Source organism: Trichechus manatus, unplaced genomic scaffold (assembly GCF_000243295.1).
Source record: "Trichechus manatus latirostris isolate Lorelei unplaced genomic scaffold, TriManLat1.0 scaffold00111, whole genome shotgun sequence".
NCBI classification, from domain to species: domain Eukaryota; kingdom Metazoa; phylum Chordata; class Mammalia; order Sirenia; family Trichechidae; genus Trichechus; species Trichechus manatus.
In genome coordinates this window covers 890,086-905,513 of record NW_004444047.1, presented here as the reverse complement: position 1 = coordinate 905,513, position 15,428 = coordinate 890,086, and the positions used below count along the sequence as shown (strand labels likewise).

At 56.6% G+C, this 15,428-nt stretch overlaps 1 protein-coding gene across 1 annotated transcript in view; it reads right to left on the bottom strand.

The window, feature by feature from the left end:
* Nucleotides 1-15,428, bottom strand: part of MAN2B2 (mannosidase alpha class 2B member 2) — a 32,311-nt gene that overhangs the window by 9,046 nt on the left and 7,837 nt on the right. Inside the window, 8 exon segments of the mRNA XM_023737965.1 lie at nt 259-703; nt 3,469-3,596; nt 4,646-4,811; nt 5,917-6,107; nt 6,784-6,982; nt 7,107-7,284; nt 11,068-11,183; nt 12,865-13,037. Coding sequence (XP_023593733.1) covers nt 259-703; nt 3,469-3,596; nt 4,646-4,811; nt 5,917-6,107; nt 6,784-6,982; nt 7,107-7,284; nt 11,068-11,183; nt 12,865-13,037 — 1,596 coding nt within the window.

Genomic DNA, 15,428 nt, shown 5'->3' with positions numbered 1-15,428 from the left:
TGGATGGTTGGGTGGGTGGGTGGATAAGTGGGTGGATGGATGGGTGGGTGGGTGGTTGGATGGGTGGGTGGGTTGAACTAGATGATTCCCAAGGTCCCTTCACACTCTAAAGCCAATATGATTATTTATTGAGTGTAGATTTTATGATTCTCTAAATTAAAAAAAGTAAGTAACATGAATATTACATTTTTTTCTCCAGAGTTCCTCAACACCTGTCTATGGATCAACAGCCGTGGAATGAAAAAGTGCAAGAAAGGCTTTCCTAAATCACATTCCTAGAAATAAAGATCGTAACAGTGGGAAGGGCCTGCAGCACCATCTGGTCCTTCTCTGAGCAGGTGAGCAAACAGAGACTCCGGGTGGGGGCGTGACGTGCTGAGGCCCAAGGGCACCCCTCCGCCTCAGAGCCAGCCATGGCTGCACCTCACCTCTCCCGGATGCTATGCATCAGGTTGGTGTCCCGGTCCAGGAGCACAGTGTAGCAGTCGTTTACCACAGGCACCAGGCGCCTGCCCCTATGGCTGGAGCGTCTCCTCGGCCTGCGGCCAAACTGGACGGTGCTGGCCAGGGCAGCAGCTGGCTCCTGGATGCCCTCCTGGGCCCCCACAGTGGGTGTAATGCTATAGTGCCGGTAACTGAGGCCCGGGATTGTGGTCAAGATATGCAGGTCGTATGTGGATGGGGTGGACGTTGAGTTCTGGATCTGTAAGGCCAGCAGGATGGAAGGAAATGACTGATGTCACAGCTGGAAGACACCTGAGTCTCCTCAGTACCCCCAGCTCACACACTTATGAGGGGGTGTGCTCACTGTCCGTGGAGGCAGCAGTGTCTCTGTCTCTTGGGCTGTGCTGTGTTCTCCTCCCTGCATTCTTCCCCTGGGCCTGGCTTCCCCCTCTGGGACTCCCAGACACATTGGCCCCAGGTAGCCCTTCAGTGACCTGGAGATGGTCATTGGTCCCCTGCAAGCCTTCTACTCGGGGTGAACACCCCCAGCTCCTTCCATCTTCCCTCTTCAGCCAAAGGTGGGTGTTGTGGATTGAATGTGTCACCCAAAAAACAGTGTTGGAAACCTAACCCCTATACCTGCGGATATAAGCCCAGTTGGCAATAAAGTTTTCTTCATTATGTTAACGAGGCCATATCAGTGAAGCATGTGTCATAAACCTATTTGCTTCTGAGATGAAAAGAGCCTATTAGGTGCAGGGAAGCAAGCATAAATAGAGGGGACGATACATGCCACGTGGGGATTACCAAGGAACGCCAAGAAGAACACTAGAGAAGCTGAGACAAGGATTTTTTCCCCAGAGCAGACAGAGACATTTCCCCTAGAGCTGGCGCACTGAATTCAGACTTCTAGCCTCCTAACTGTGAGAATACACGGGACCATAAAGAGAACGAAAATCCTTACAACTGGACCAATAAACAACATTATGATAAATGGTGAAAAATTGAGGTTGTCGGGGACTTCATTCTGCTTGGATCAACAATCAACGCCCATGAAAGCAGCAGTCGAGAAATTGAACAACTGGCCAAATCTGCTGCAAAAGGCCTTTTAAAGTGCTAAAAGGCAAAGATGTCACTCTGATGACTAAGGTGCGCCTGACCCAAGCCACGGTGTTTTCAATTGCCTTATACGCATGTGAAAGCTAGACAATGAATAAGGAAGACTGAAGAAGAATTGATGCCTCTGAATTGTGGTGTTGGCAAAGAATATTGTGTATACCATGGACTGCCAAAAAAACGAACAAATCTGTCTTGAAAGAAGTACAGCCAGAATGCTGCTTAGAAGTGAGGACGGCGAGACTTCATCTCACGTACTTTGGACATGTTATCAGGAGGAATCGGTCCCTGGAGAAGGACATCATGCTTGGTAAAGTAGAGGGTCAGTGAAAAAGAGGAAAACTTTCAATGAGACAGATTGACACAGTAGTTGCAACAATGGGCTCAAACATAACAACGATTGTGAGGATGGTGCAGGACGGGGCAGTGTTTCGTTCTGTTGTACGAGTGCTCACGGTGAGTCGGCACTGACTTGATGGCACCTAACAACAACAAACTGTGAGAAAATAAATTTCTGTTTGTTAAAACCACCCACTTGTGATATTTCTGTTATAGCAGCACTGGGAGACTGAGGCAGGGGGTGACTCCCCAATCCAGGTCTTGACCCCAGACCTCTCTGAGAACCACCAACACCCATGTGGGAGGCAGCCACCAGGGTGTCCAGAGTAGACTCGCCCCCACCCACAGTTGCTCACCTCCCACAGTCCACCTCCAACATGGCCTTTCCAGCACCCACCCCACAGCCACCCCACCGTCGCCCCCCACTGCCATTCCCACCCCTGAAGGCCACCTCCACAAAGGCCCAGCCAGGCCCCTCCTTAGGACTCCCAGAGCCCCCTCCCCTGTGGCCTCTGCTTGGTCAAAGCTGTCATGTCCCCCACCTTAATGGCGCTCAGCATCTTCGCTGTCCACCCCTGTCCCCACCAGTCTGCAGGCCCAGCAGGCCCAGCCTCATCATCCCCTCACCTGCCCATGACCACCTGCCCCTACTCCTGCCCCCCCCATCCCCCACTGCAGTGTCTTCGTCCTCCTGACTTTGTCCAGGCTGACCTCCTGGCCTCTCCTGTCTCCCGTCACCGGATTGGGGGGTGCTGAGGAGGGCACACCTGCTAGGGGAAGCAGCAGTTTCTGAGAGGGGGGAGGCCGGAGCCCTGCTACCAAGCCCCGTGGGCTGTGTGCCCTCTAGCATAGCTGAATCTGTTCTCCACCTCATCCCGTGTCCCTCATCCTCCCCAGTGACCTCCCTCGGCAGTCAGCCTCTCGTCACACCCCTTGGTTTTCTGCCTTGTTTGCCGCCTGCACCCCCATCCCCCGCCCATCAGCCCCAACGGCGGGGTCTCTACCTGCTGGTCCTGCGACCATGAGTAGGCGCCCCAGAAACATCTGGAGAGTGAGCTGACTCCTCGTCACTTGGGCGGAGGTGTTAGCTGACCCCCAACTTTGCAGACGAACTGTTCTCCCTCCCAGGGCATCCCCACCATCACTCCGCCCCCGCCCATCACCTCTGTGTCTCTCCTGGACCGGACAGTGGCACACAGGGGCGGGGACTGACCTCCCTCACGTCAGGGCCCCACCAGCCCAGACCGGGCCCAAACCTGCTTCTGAAAGGGTTTGCTGAATGACCAAGGGGCATGCCCGAGTCTCCCCCAGGCAGCGTTGGCTGGGTGACATGCAGCCACCCTCTCCAGACAGGTGCCCCCTGGCAAGGCCTCTTAGCGAGGAGGGGGCAGCCTTGCCTCCACTCTGACCAGGCTGTGCTTGGTCAGTGATGTCGGGAGTTAGGAGCTGACACTCCCCATCCTAACCTGAGTTAGAATCCCAGCTCTGCCCCGTCCCAGCCGCTTCCAGCCTCAGCTTCCCCCTTGAAAGGGCCGGACGATGTGAGTACAGGGGGTTTCACGCTCATACCTGTGCAGGCACCGGGTGGCCTGATTCGTCTGTGATGCGGACTCTGGGGAAGCTGACGGTCAGGGTGACGATGGTGGTAACAGCCCAGGCCAGCGGGTTGTAGACCACAGCAGAGTGCCCCTCGGGCCCTACACCGGCACACAGAAGAGACGTCACTGGCCCCACCACTCCCTTGACCCCGGCGGTGCCCTGTGGGAGCTCCGGGAACCGGGGGAGGGGTAGGAGGAGAGGTGGTGCTCACACCTGTGGCAGGTGTCACTGTGGGCGGCCTGGGGCACTGAGGCAGCTCTGAGCCAGCTCCTGACGGTGGGCAGGATGGGGGGTTCCTGACCGCTCCTCACACATCTGCCCCAGCTCCACCTTACAGATGAGGACACTGGGGCCCAAGGGGACCCAGCTCTAAGAGGACAAGCTTTGAGCCCTGAGCACCGAGTGGCCAGGGCTATCTCTGCAGCCTGGAGGGCCACATCCACCCGCCAAGCCAGCCTCCGAGGCCTGTGGTGCAGACCGGGCTCCCCTTCGAGGCTCTGCGGAGAAGACTGGGTCACTTCAGCCCATCCTGGCAGCCCACATGGCTTAAGCTCCTCCAATCTGAGGACTCTGGGTCCCTGACCAAGTGCGCACATCCAGCCTCCCGGCCTCTGCCAGCTACCCCAGCCGGGGACACGTTCCCGGGTGTTTCTGTCTCGTCATCTCTCAGGGAAGCCACCTGGCATGCCCCTCACAGTGAAGGTCATGCAAAGAGCTGTTTCTGCAGCTGTCTCCACCAGGTGGGCATCCCCAAGGGCAGGGCCCCCTCTGCTCCATCTGGTCTGCAGGGGCCCGGACAGCATCTGAAGGTCGTGAGACCAGGGGAAGGGCGGCAGTGGGAGGGGTGGGGATGGGGGTGCAGACTGGTGATGCAGGCTAGTGTCAGGGGCAGGGGAGGCGGGCTGGCTCAGGCACAGTGACTGTCTCATCGAGTCAAAAATGGACTCAACGGTACCTGACAGCCTGACACCATAACTGACCGTCCGTCCACCCCTTCTCATCTCACGGATGAGGAGGTGGAGGCTCAGAGGGGAGTGGCGTTCCAGCTCACGCTGTGGGCTGGGTAGACAGGAAATGTGGACTCAGAGTACCGTGCTCAGGCCCCTCCTGCCTTCCTGGGATCTCTCCCCCATGGGGGCTTGCTTACCTGAGTCTGCCGCTGGCGCCGCCCGCTTCTCCTCGACCTCAGGCCCGGCCAGGACGATGGTGGCAATCAGCTTCCACACACCCAGCATCCCCGTGACCAGGTGCTCCTTATACATGTCTCTCACCTTGGGGGACTCTGTGCCCGTGATGGCGTCATGGTGCTGGACCTGTGCCCACCCCACATCGGGGAAGAGTGGGGTCAGGACTACCTTTGCTGAGCACCTGCCACCCACCTGGCCTCCAGTATGTGCGGCTCTGCTCCGTCTCACCAGGGGCAGTGGGGGATGAGAGCATCACCCCATTTTACAGAAGGGGAAACTGAGGTTAGGAGACTTATGAGACCTTGTCAGAGTTCTCCACTTCAGGCAGGAAACAGACTTCTGGAAAGGACCATGCCAGGTTCCCCTCCTCCACCTGAGCTCCCCAAAGGTGTGGCCATTCCGTGCCAGGCCCGTTCCTGCTCCACAGGACACCCATTTACATCCCCTACAGCCCTGAGGCGGTCGGTCCGAAGTGTCCAGCCTAAAGGTTGGTGGTTCGAACCCAACCAGCAGTACCACAAAAGAAAGGCCTGGAGATCTGCTCCTGAAAGGTCACAGCCGAGTAAATGCTATGGAGCAGTTCTGCTCTGTCACACGGGGTCACCGTGTGTCAGGACCAATGGCGGTAGCAATGACAGCACCGCCCTGGGGTAGAGGCAGGGTATCCCCACTTCAGGGGGGAACCGAGGCCACGGGTGAAGCCCACATTTCACCCCGACATAGTGAAAATCCTGCCAGCGATTCCTGTTAGGGAACCATAAAAACGGCACGGCTGGGTAGCCCTTTTCTGGCTGGGTGACTAAGGACAAGGTACAGGACTTCTTGGCCCTCAGTTTTCACATCTGTACAATGGGGGCAGAGCCTAGGAACAACCTGCTGTGTGGCAGACACCGTGCCTGACGGGGGCTCCGCTTATCACTCTGGGGGGAACACGTCATTTCCCGGCAATGAGATTAGGGCTCACAGAGGGAAAGGCATGTGCCTCAGGCCACGTGGCTGGTAAGGGGCAGAGCCGAGATTTGAACCCAGACAGGACTGACGGACCCCACCCCTCTGCCCTTTAACTGTCTGGTAAAATCACCCACATGGGAAACTTCAAGCTTACGGAGGCCATCAGACCTCGGTCCCAGCCTTGTGAGCAAAGGGGCCCTTGGTTTTCCCATCTGTGAAGTGGGCTCTGGTGTCCTGGGTGCAGGAGGACATGCTAGGACAGGTGGGGAGGTCCTGTTACCTCGGAGACAGCCCAGCGGAGCTGCCGCAACTGCTGCAGGGCCCAGGCCAGGTCCAGGGCTCCTCGGGGGGCCGGCCACACGTGGCGCGTGAACATAGACTCGCCGACGTGCAGCAGGGCGCTAGCTCGTCGCGCCAGCCCCTTGAGCACGCTTCGGGATGTGTAGAAGCCTGTCCAGGCCTGAAACGGTCCTGGGGACCGGAGGAGGGGGCCTGAGACTCCCGGCACCAGCCAGAGGGCTGGGGTGAGACCCCATGGGGACAGAGGCTCCCAGGGCATGGCCTTGAGGGCAACAGGGGCTCCTGGGGCACAACCCTGAGAGGATGGGGGCCCCAAGGCACAACCTCTAGGGCAGCAGGGACGCCCAGCACGCCACCCCAAGAGGACGAGGGCTCCAGGACTCGACCTGCAGACCTGGATGTGTCTCTCAGGGTGATGCTGGGTTTGGCCCGGTCCCTCCCCTCCCCCCAGCAGGGATGTGTCCAGAGCCCAGGACACGGGCATGAAGTAGACCAGCCCCTCCTCCCCGCCATGACTGTGCAGTAACAGAAGGAAACCTGGGGCCCGTGGGACCCCAACGGGGACCGGCCCAGCTGCACTGTTCAGAAAGGCTTCCTGGAGCTGGTGACACGGGAGGGTAAGGGGGGCCTGGGCAGGGAGGGGAGGGGGGCCTGGGCAGGGGACCTGAGGGTGCAAAGGTGTGGAGGTAGGGGACTGCTGGGTGTGGGAGCGGTGAGAGGGTCAGCCAGGGTGTCTGGGTGGAGGGTGGGGACAGGGCTGTCTCTGCCCTGCACCCCACAGGGCCTGTGGCACCCCTGGGGACCTCAAGGGCAGATGGCATGGACACTAGGGTGATGGGGCTTGTACCTGACGAATAGGGCAGGAAGTCCTGGTGGCCACGCACGCCCCAGGTGGTGTTAAGGGCGTGCAGCGCCCCGAAGTAGTCGGCCAGCGTGGCATACTGCACAGAGACGCCCAGCTCGGCCGTGCGGCTGTTGACATGGTCCAGCAGGGGGTCCATGTTGGTGAACTGCACCGAGGCATTGAAGAACTGCTTGTCACATCCCTGCGGGCAGGCGGAGGCTCGTCACCACCTCACCGCCCCCCGCCCCCAGCCAGCACCCACATCGAATCCCCGGCCTCTTGCCGCGCAGTCCCTGGGCTGTGTGGAGGCCACCAGGACCCCGTACCCAGGGCCAGAGGACATAGGGCGTCCGGAACCAGGCGGCCCGTTGCCTCACGTTGGCCACCAGGGCCTCTGCGTACAGGTCGATGTTGACCGGGGTGACAGGCTCACTCATGTTGGGGTATACCCCATCTGGGGGCGGCTCCGGGAAGACGGCCACGCCGTTCCAGTAAAACCCGGATCTGTGGGAGAGCACAGAGTCAGGGGGCCCCACAACTAGCAGCAGGGTAAGGGAGCAGTATCAGGGTCAGAGAGACCTCCCCAAGGTCAGGGCGCCCCTCAGGGTCAGAGAGGCCCACCCCAGGGTGAGGGAGCCCCCCAACAGTGTCAGAGAGATCCCCCCCACCAGGTCAGGGAGCAACCCCAGGGTCAGAGAGGCCCACTCCAGGGTCAGAGAGACCCCCCAAGTGAGGGAGCCCCTCAGGGTCAGAGAGGCCCACCCAGGGTCAGGGAGCCCCGCTCCAGGGTGAGGGAGCCCCCTGGGGTCAGGGAGGCCTGCAGGGTCCAGCTGGGGGCTGCTGACCCTCCCTCTGGTCATCTGTGAGGTGAGAACAGAGCCTTGTGGATGGACAGGTTCCACCCCAGCTCCACCATTTACCAGCGGGGATCCCGGCCCGTCACTTCACCCCAACTCCCCCTGCTGTCGTGTGGCTCAGCAGCTTGCCTCCTGCCCCCGTGGCTGGTGCAGCCGTGGGTGAAATCCAGGCCCTTGTCTGCTTGCTCGTCCAGCCACCTCCCTGCCTGTCAGACCGGGCCTGGGGGCCGTAGCAGGGCCAGGCTAGGGCGAGGCGGGTGGGGCACTCCCCGGGGGCCCAGAGTCTCCGTCACCAAGATCAATGGCAGCTTAAGGCAACATCTTAAAAATCAACATTAATGCCCCAAACCCAGGATGAACAAAATACCAACATTTTGAAAAGGACAGGATCAGTATAGGGGTTTCCCTTTCACCTTGGGCTCCAGTGTGGCTCTCCTGGCACTGACCCCAAGACGGAGCCGCAGGGCAGCGTTCTGGGCTTGCCCCTCACCCCATCCTGGGGCTCTGGGCCCCACCGTGTCTTCACCCAACCCCCCTGGGGCAGAAGGTGAGGAAAGACAGCGGTCCAGCAGAGCCCCGCCATGGGACCCTTTCCCCCTCCCCCTCCCCATCCTTGCTGTGACCGGCAGGGATAGGGACCCTTGCCATGCCAACCTGCCCCTGCAACCTGAGGGAGAAGGTGGGTGGGGACAAAGCCAGGCCACGCTGGGGGCCGCTCCCCCGCAGCCCCCCAGCCGAGCACCCTTTGGTGCGGAGTCCATGCTCTCCAGGCAGAGGCGAGATGGGGGCCCGGAGGCGACGTCATCGTAAAGAGGTCACGGCTGGGGTGGAGGGTATCAGAGGGACGCTCGCTCTGCTTTGCTGCAGCTGGACGCACCCTGGGGGACAGCGTGGACAGGAGAAGGGGGGCAGAGGGTAGAGGGGCTCCAGGAATCAGCCGCTTCAACATCCTCACCCTCAGACGGGGGAAGCCCAGGGCGGAGCGGGAGGGACCCGGCGGGCCAGGGTGGGAGTAAGACCTCATCCTTCAGGTCAGCCCACCTCGGGAAGACTCAGAGCAAGAAGCAGTTTGCAGTCACACAGAACCGAGTCAATCCCAGCTCCCCACGTACCAGGCTGAGCAACTACAGTGGGTTTAATTGTGTCCGCCAAAAGATATGTCCACCTCTGAGCCATGTCATTAAGGTCGCCTCTATGTTGAGGAGGCAGCTCTTCCCCAGTCGTATTTTGAGTGCCTTCCAGCCTGGGGGGCTCATCCTGCAGTTATCAGTCAATGTTCCGCTGTTCTTCATAAGGTTCTCACTGGCTAATTCTTCTCAGAAGTAGACCGCCAGGTTCTTCTTCCTAGTCTGTCTTAGTCTGGAAGCTCAGCTGAGACCTGCCCACCATGGGTGACCCTACTGGTATTTGAATACTGGTGGCATAGCTTCCAGCATCACAGCAACTCGCAAGCCCCCACAGTACAACAAACTGACAGAAAAAGCCAACAAATTATGAAGAGAGCTACCTGGCCAACTGACTGGAAAAGATCCATACTTGTGCCCATTCCAAAGGAAGGTGATCCAGTTGAACACAGAAATTATTGAACAATATCATTAATATCACATGCAAGTAAAACTTTGCTAAAGATAATTCAAAAATGGTCGCAGCAGTACACTGACAGGAAACTGCCAGAAATTCAAGCAGGATTCAGAAGAGAATGTGGAATAAGGGATATCACTGCTGATGTCCAATGGATCCTGGCTGAAAGTAGAGAATACCAGAAAGATGTTTATCTTTGTATTATTGACTATGCAAAGGCATTCGACTGTGTGGGTCATAACAAATTATGGATAACATCGCGAAGAATGGGAATTCCAGAACACTGAGTTGTGCTCGTGCAGAACCTGTACATAGACCAAGAGGCAGTTGTTCGAACAGAACAAGGGGATACTGTGTGGTTTAAAATCAGAAAAGGTGTGTGTCAAGGTTGTATCCTTGAGCAAGTAATCTGAGAAGCTGGACTAAGAAGAATGGGGCATCAGCACTGGAGGAAGACTCATTAACAACCTGCATCATGCAGATGACACAACCTTGCTTGCTGAAACCGAAGAGGACTTGAAGCACTTACTGATGAAGATCAAAGACCACAGCCTTCAGTGTGGATTACACCTCAACCGAAAGAAAACAAAAATCCTCACAACTGGACCAATAAGCAACATCACGATAAACGGAGAAAGAATTGAAGTTGTCAAGGATTTCATTTTACTTGGATCCACAATCAACACCCATGCAAGCAGCAGTCAGGCAATCAAAAGATACATTGCATCGGGCAAATCTGCTGCCAAAGACCTCTTTAAAGTGTTGAAGAGCAAAGACGTCACCTTGAAGACTAAGGTGCATCTGACCCAAACCATGGTGTTTTCAATCCCCTCATGTGCATGTGAGAAGTAGATGATGAATAAGGAAGACCAAAGAAGACCTGATGCCTTTGAATTGTGTTGGTGAAGAATATTGAATATACCGCGGACTGTCAGAAGAACAAACAAATCTGTACTGGACAAAGTACCGCCAAGGGTGCCTTAGAAGTGAGGATCTTGCTTACTTTGGACATATTATCAGGAGGAACCCGTCCCTGGAGAAGGACATCATGCCTGGTAAAGTAGAGCGTCAGTAAAAAAGAGGAAGACCCTCAACAAGATGGAATGACACAGTGGCTGCGACAACGGGCTCAAGCATGACGATTGTGAGGATGGCGCAGGATGGCACGGTGCTTCGTTCTGTTGTACGTGGGGTCACTATAAGTTGGAACCGACTCGATGACAGCTAACAACAACATGTCCTAACCCTGGTATCTGCGAACGTGACCTTGTTTGGAAATAGGGTCTTTGCAGATGTTAACAGGTTAACAGGAGATTGAACTCGAATAGGGTGGGCCCTGATCCAATGACTAGTGTGCTCATGAGAAGAGAGACAAGAAGAGGAGGTTGTGTGAAGACCAAGGTAGAGATTGGAGTAATGTGGCCACAAGCCAAAGAACACCTGGGCCACCAGAAGCTGAAAGAATCCAAGAAGGATCCTCCCCTAGAGCCTCTGGAGGGAGCGCAGCCCTGCTGACCCCTTGATTTTGGACTCCTGGCCTCCAGAACCGTGAGAACGAGCAGTTCTGTTGTTCGAAGCCACTAGCTTGTGGGAATTTGTTGCAGCAATCCCAGGACACTCATACCGTGACCTTGGCCACATCCCCTCCAAGCCTCAGTTTTCTCATCTGTGAAGTGGGCTTAATGACGCCACCCACTCTGGTTTGCCAGAAGGCTGAACAACGAGAACCTCATGATGGAAGCCTAACAAGCTGCTGTTACAAACCTGCCCAAGAGCTGCTGAAACTGGGCTCTGGGTAAACGCAGACTCCCTGGGGTGGGTGCCAAGGCCCAGCAGGCGGGGCACCTACCTGTTGGAGAAAGGGATGTGGGCGGGGGTGCAGTAGCTGTACTGGTCCATGATGTGCGTGAAGCTCTCCTGCTGCTCTGCCAGGGATGGGGACCCTTGCCACACGAACTGCAGCTCCTGCAAGTGGAGGGGAGGTGACAATGTGAGGGCCAGGCCCCCCATCCCCCAGGCCCTCTACAGGCCCCTCCCTCTGATGGTTCATGGACGAGGTCTCCCTCCCTGAGCTCCCAGAGCCACAAAGTCGAGGTATCTGTCCTCTGGGAAGGGTCATGTGCTCATTCAGCCCACCCATCCTGAGGCAGGACTCTGCCAGGGCCTCCAGGAAGAGTTGTCTAACTCTGCTTGAATGCCACCAGGGCGGGGAGCTCATCACCTCTCCCAGTCTATTTTTAAAAAAGAATTTATTTATTTTTGTTGTAGTTGAGAACATACACAGCAGAACATACACTGATCCAACAGCTTCTACGTGTACGATTCAGTGACAGTGATTATATTCTTCAAGTTGTGTGACCATTCTCACCTTCCTTTTCCAAGTTGTTTCTCTGCTATTAACACAAACTCACGGCCCCTAAGTTTCCTATCTGCTCTTTCGAGCTGTTGTCAATTTGATCCCATACAGATCGTTCTTAAAAGACTACAATGATCAAGGCAGACATTCTTTACTTGTTAAACTAAATTAGTGTTTGGTTTTAAGATGACTTCAGGGGATATTTTTGGTTTACAGTTTAAAGATTACCTCAGGGCAATAGTTTTGGGGGTTCATCCAGCCTCTGTGGCTCCAGAAAATCTGGATTCCATGGGAATTTTAAATTCTGTCCTGAATTTTCCCCCTTTTGAACAGGATTCTTCTACAGTCTCCTAGTCTATTTTTAATAGCTCTGATGGTTAGCAGTGCTCACAGTTACAAAGCAGGGATAAGATCCTGGCTCTGTTTGGCACTGGGACCATACACAGGTCTTTGGATGTCTCTGTGCCGGGTTCCTGCACATGGAAATGCAGAGAACAGGCAGCACAGAGCGCCACCTGCAGGTGAACAAGCTGACACACAGGTGTGTTCAGTGGGAGATGTGGCAGAGTAGTGACTTGATACAGTGTTACTTCCCTCATCCACAAAAGCCCACATCCACTTCCCTAAAGGGCTCCTGGCAGGCCTCCGGCTGCACTCCAGGACTAGAGCATGCCCGGGGATCGGGGGAGAAGCTCGGCCTTCCCATCCTGGCCTCGCCCTCACACCAGGGCAATCCCGGCAGGTTACTTACCTTTCGGGGCCTCAGTTCTCCCATCTGTAAAATGGGGATAACTGTGACAGTGCCCACCCCCTAGGGCTGCTGGGAGGACTCAAGGGGAGGAGGGAGGAACCCTACTCCCCGCCAGCTTGGTGATTGGTAAGGACCCTTGACTGGAGCATCTGTGTTGTTATCATCAATCCTGTAACAGCTGCCTGCACCCCTGAAGAGCTGAGATGTCCCTGCTGACCATCTCCCGCGACACCCCCACACTCCCTCGAGTCTGGCAATCTTGCCTACTGAGCAAGGCTCCGTCCTAGTCCCTGGCAGGGCCTCAGGAGGACTCAGCCCTGGCCCCGGCCCCAGCTGAGGGCAGAGAAGGGGTCTGGAGGCAGGGGGCATCCACACTGGGCCTGAGCATGGTGGGAAGCTGGCACTTGGGGAGGGGACGTCCTGGTGGAAGGTGTATGAGGCTGCCGGGAGCTCTGCATGCCCCGGACCATGTGCGGGCTTTCTCAAGGAGGAGGGAGCGGGTGGCACGTCGGCAGCGGCAGACAAGGTGTGCCCCTAACCTGGGCCTCCTGCATGGCCTCCTTCAGGTCGTAGTCGATCCGGGAGATGAGGTGGGCATTGAAGCCTGCCAGGGCAAACAGCGTGGGGGTCGTGGCGGATGCCCCAAAGGGGTCGACATGCCAGGAGAAGCGCGGCCGGATCCCAAACGTTTCATAGAGAAAGCCGTGTCCTTCTGCAAAGAGAGCCAGAACGCTCCTTAGAAGGGAGGATGGTGAGACTTCGTCTCACATACTTTGGACATGTTATCAGGAAGGACCAGTCCCTGGAGGAGGACGCCATGCTTGGTAAAGTAGAGGGTCAGCAAAAAAGAGGAAGACCCTTGACAAGATGGATCGACACAGTGGCTGCAACAATGGGCTCAAACATAGCAACGACTGTGAGGATGGCGCAGGACTGGGCAGTGTTTCGTTCTGTTGTCCACCGGGTGGCTGAGTCAGCGCCAACCCAACAGTACCTAACAACAATTAACCATCCATGGCAAGCTTATCCCCTTCCACCAGAGATTTGTTTTCTCAGCCCGTTACAGCTAGAGTGGGTGTGGGCCAGAGATACAGCCAATAAGATGTGTGACTTAAGCTTGCTTGGGGATTTCAGGGGAAATTTCCCTCCTTAATTAAAAAGAGAGTTGGGAAGAAGGCTCCTTTTCCCCCTTTTCCTGCTTGAACGTGGCTGGGTGGCAACATGATGCCTGGAGCTGTGGCAGCCATCTTGTGACCATAAAGGAAAGGTCATGAAAACAACACAGATATCATGGAGCTACCTGACTGGCTCCCAAACCGACCCCATCTTGTTAACTGAACAATACATATCCGTAAAAGCCACGGTTACTCAGGTTTTCTGGCACTCCAGTAGAAAGCATTCCTGAGGCGGTGTTTAATGACAGAAACTGTAAATCTCTCCTTTTTCCTTTTAGTAACTGAACCACACACTCCTTCAGTTTTAGCAAGGAACATGACCTCCCTACCAGACTACTCAGACTACCTTGTAGCTAGTGGAAGTCACATGACTCCTTTTTGGTCAATGAGAAGTAAGCAGAATGAAGGCCTGCATTCCCCAGTCACCCTTGCAGCCAGTGGAGGCCATGTGACTAAGTTCTGGCCAATGGGATATAAACAAAAGTGCTGAACTATATCTCCCAGCTTCCCCTGCAGCTATAGAGGCCATGTGACCAAGTTCCGGCCAATGGGATATGAGCAGAAGTGATGTGGCAATTTCTGGGTCATGCCTCAAAAAGAGGCTGCCTAACCCTAGCCTTTCCCCGCTTCCCTCCCTTTCCCCCTCCCCTGGGGCTAGAATGGCAACTCAGTGGAGTGGGCCAGCCTCTACCATGGGCCAGGACAATGCCCTAGGTGTGGAGGAGCAACAGTACGGAAGGCAGTGCCTGGATCCCTGCACAACCCCGTGGCGCAGAGCCATCCCATCGCCCGCAACGGCCACAAGGGCAGACTGCCACAGATAGAAAGAAACTTTCCCTCTCTTTGAGCAGCTGGCATTGGCCCATTAAAGCAGCTGAGCCAGGATCCTAACCGGCAGACTGACCAGGTCAAGATGCAATGGGCGAGAGTGTGTAAGACAGAGGCAGGGCTGCAGGGGCTGAGGGGGGAGGGAAAGGGGACAAGAAGTGTGGTTGTGACCTGAGCTAGAGTGACCTGCTCCCCTTCTTTGTACAATCACGTTCCGCATGGTTTAGAGTTGGCTGGGAGGAGGCACAGGAGATGGAGAGAGGTTAGGGGAGTCGGGTGACACAGGAGAGAGGGGTTACTGGTAGAAGTGGGGGGGGATGAGAGCTGGGGTTTGAACATCAAGGACAGGAGTGACCGCTCAGCACAGCAGTAATGCCCAGCACAGCAGTGATGCCCAGGACAGCAGTGACGCCCAGGATAGCAGTGATGCCCAGAACAGCAGTGAGCCCAGGACAGCAGGGAGCCCAGGACAGCAGGGAGCCCAGGACAGCAGTGACACCCAGGACAGCAGTGACACCCAGAACAGCGGGCAGCCCAGGACAGCAGTGACACCCAGGACAGCAGTGAGCCCAGTACAGCAGTGACGCCCAGGACAGCAGTGACGCCCAGGATAGCAGTGATGCCCAGGACAGCAGTGAGCCCAGGACAGCAGTGACACGCAGGACAGCAGTGAGCCCAGGACAGCAGTGACACCCAGGACAGCAGGCAGTCCAGGACAGCAGTGACTCCCAGGACAGCAGTGACACCCAGGACAGCAGGGAGCCCAGTACAGCAGTGACTCCCAGGACAGCAGTGAGCCCAGGACAGCAGTGACACCCAGGACAACAGGCAGCCCAGGACAGCAGTGACACCCAGGACAGCAGTGACACCCAGGACAGCAGTGAGCCCCAGACAGCAGTGACTCCCAGGACAGCAGTGAGCCCAGGACAGCAGTGACACCCAGGACAGCAGGGAGCCCAGGACAGCAGTGACACCCAGGACAGCAGGGAGCCCAGTACAGCAGTAACTCCCAGGACAGCAGTGAGCCCAGGACAGCAGTGACACCCAGGACAGCAGTGAGGCCCAGACAGCAGTGACTCCCAGGACAGCAGTGAGCCCAG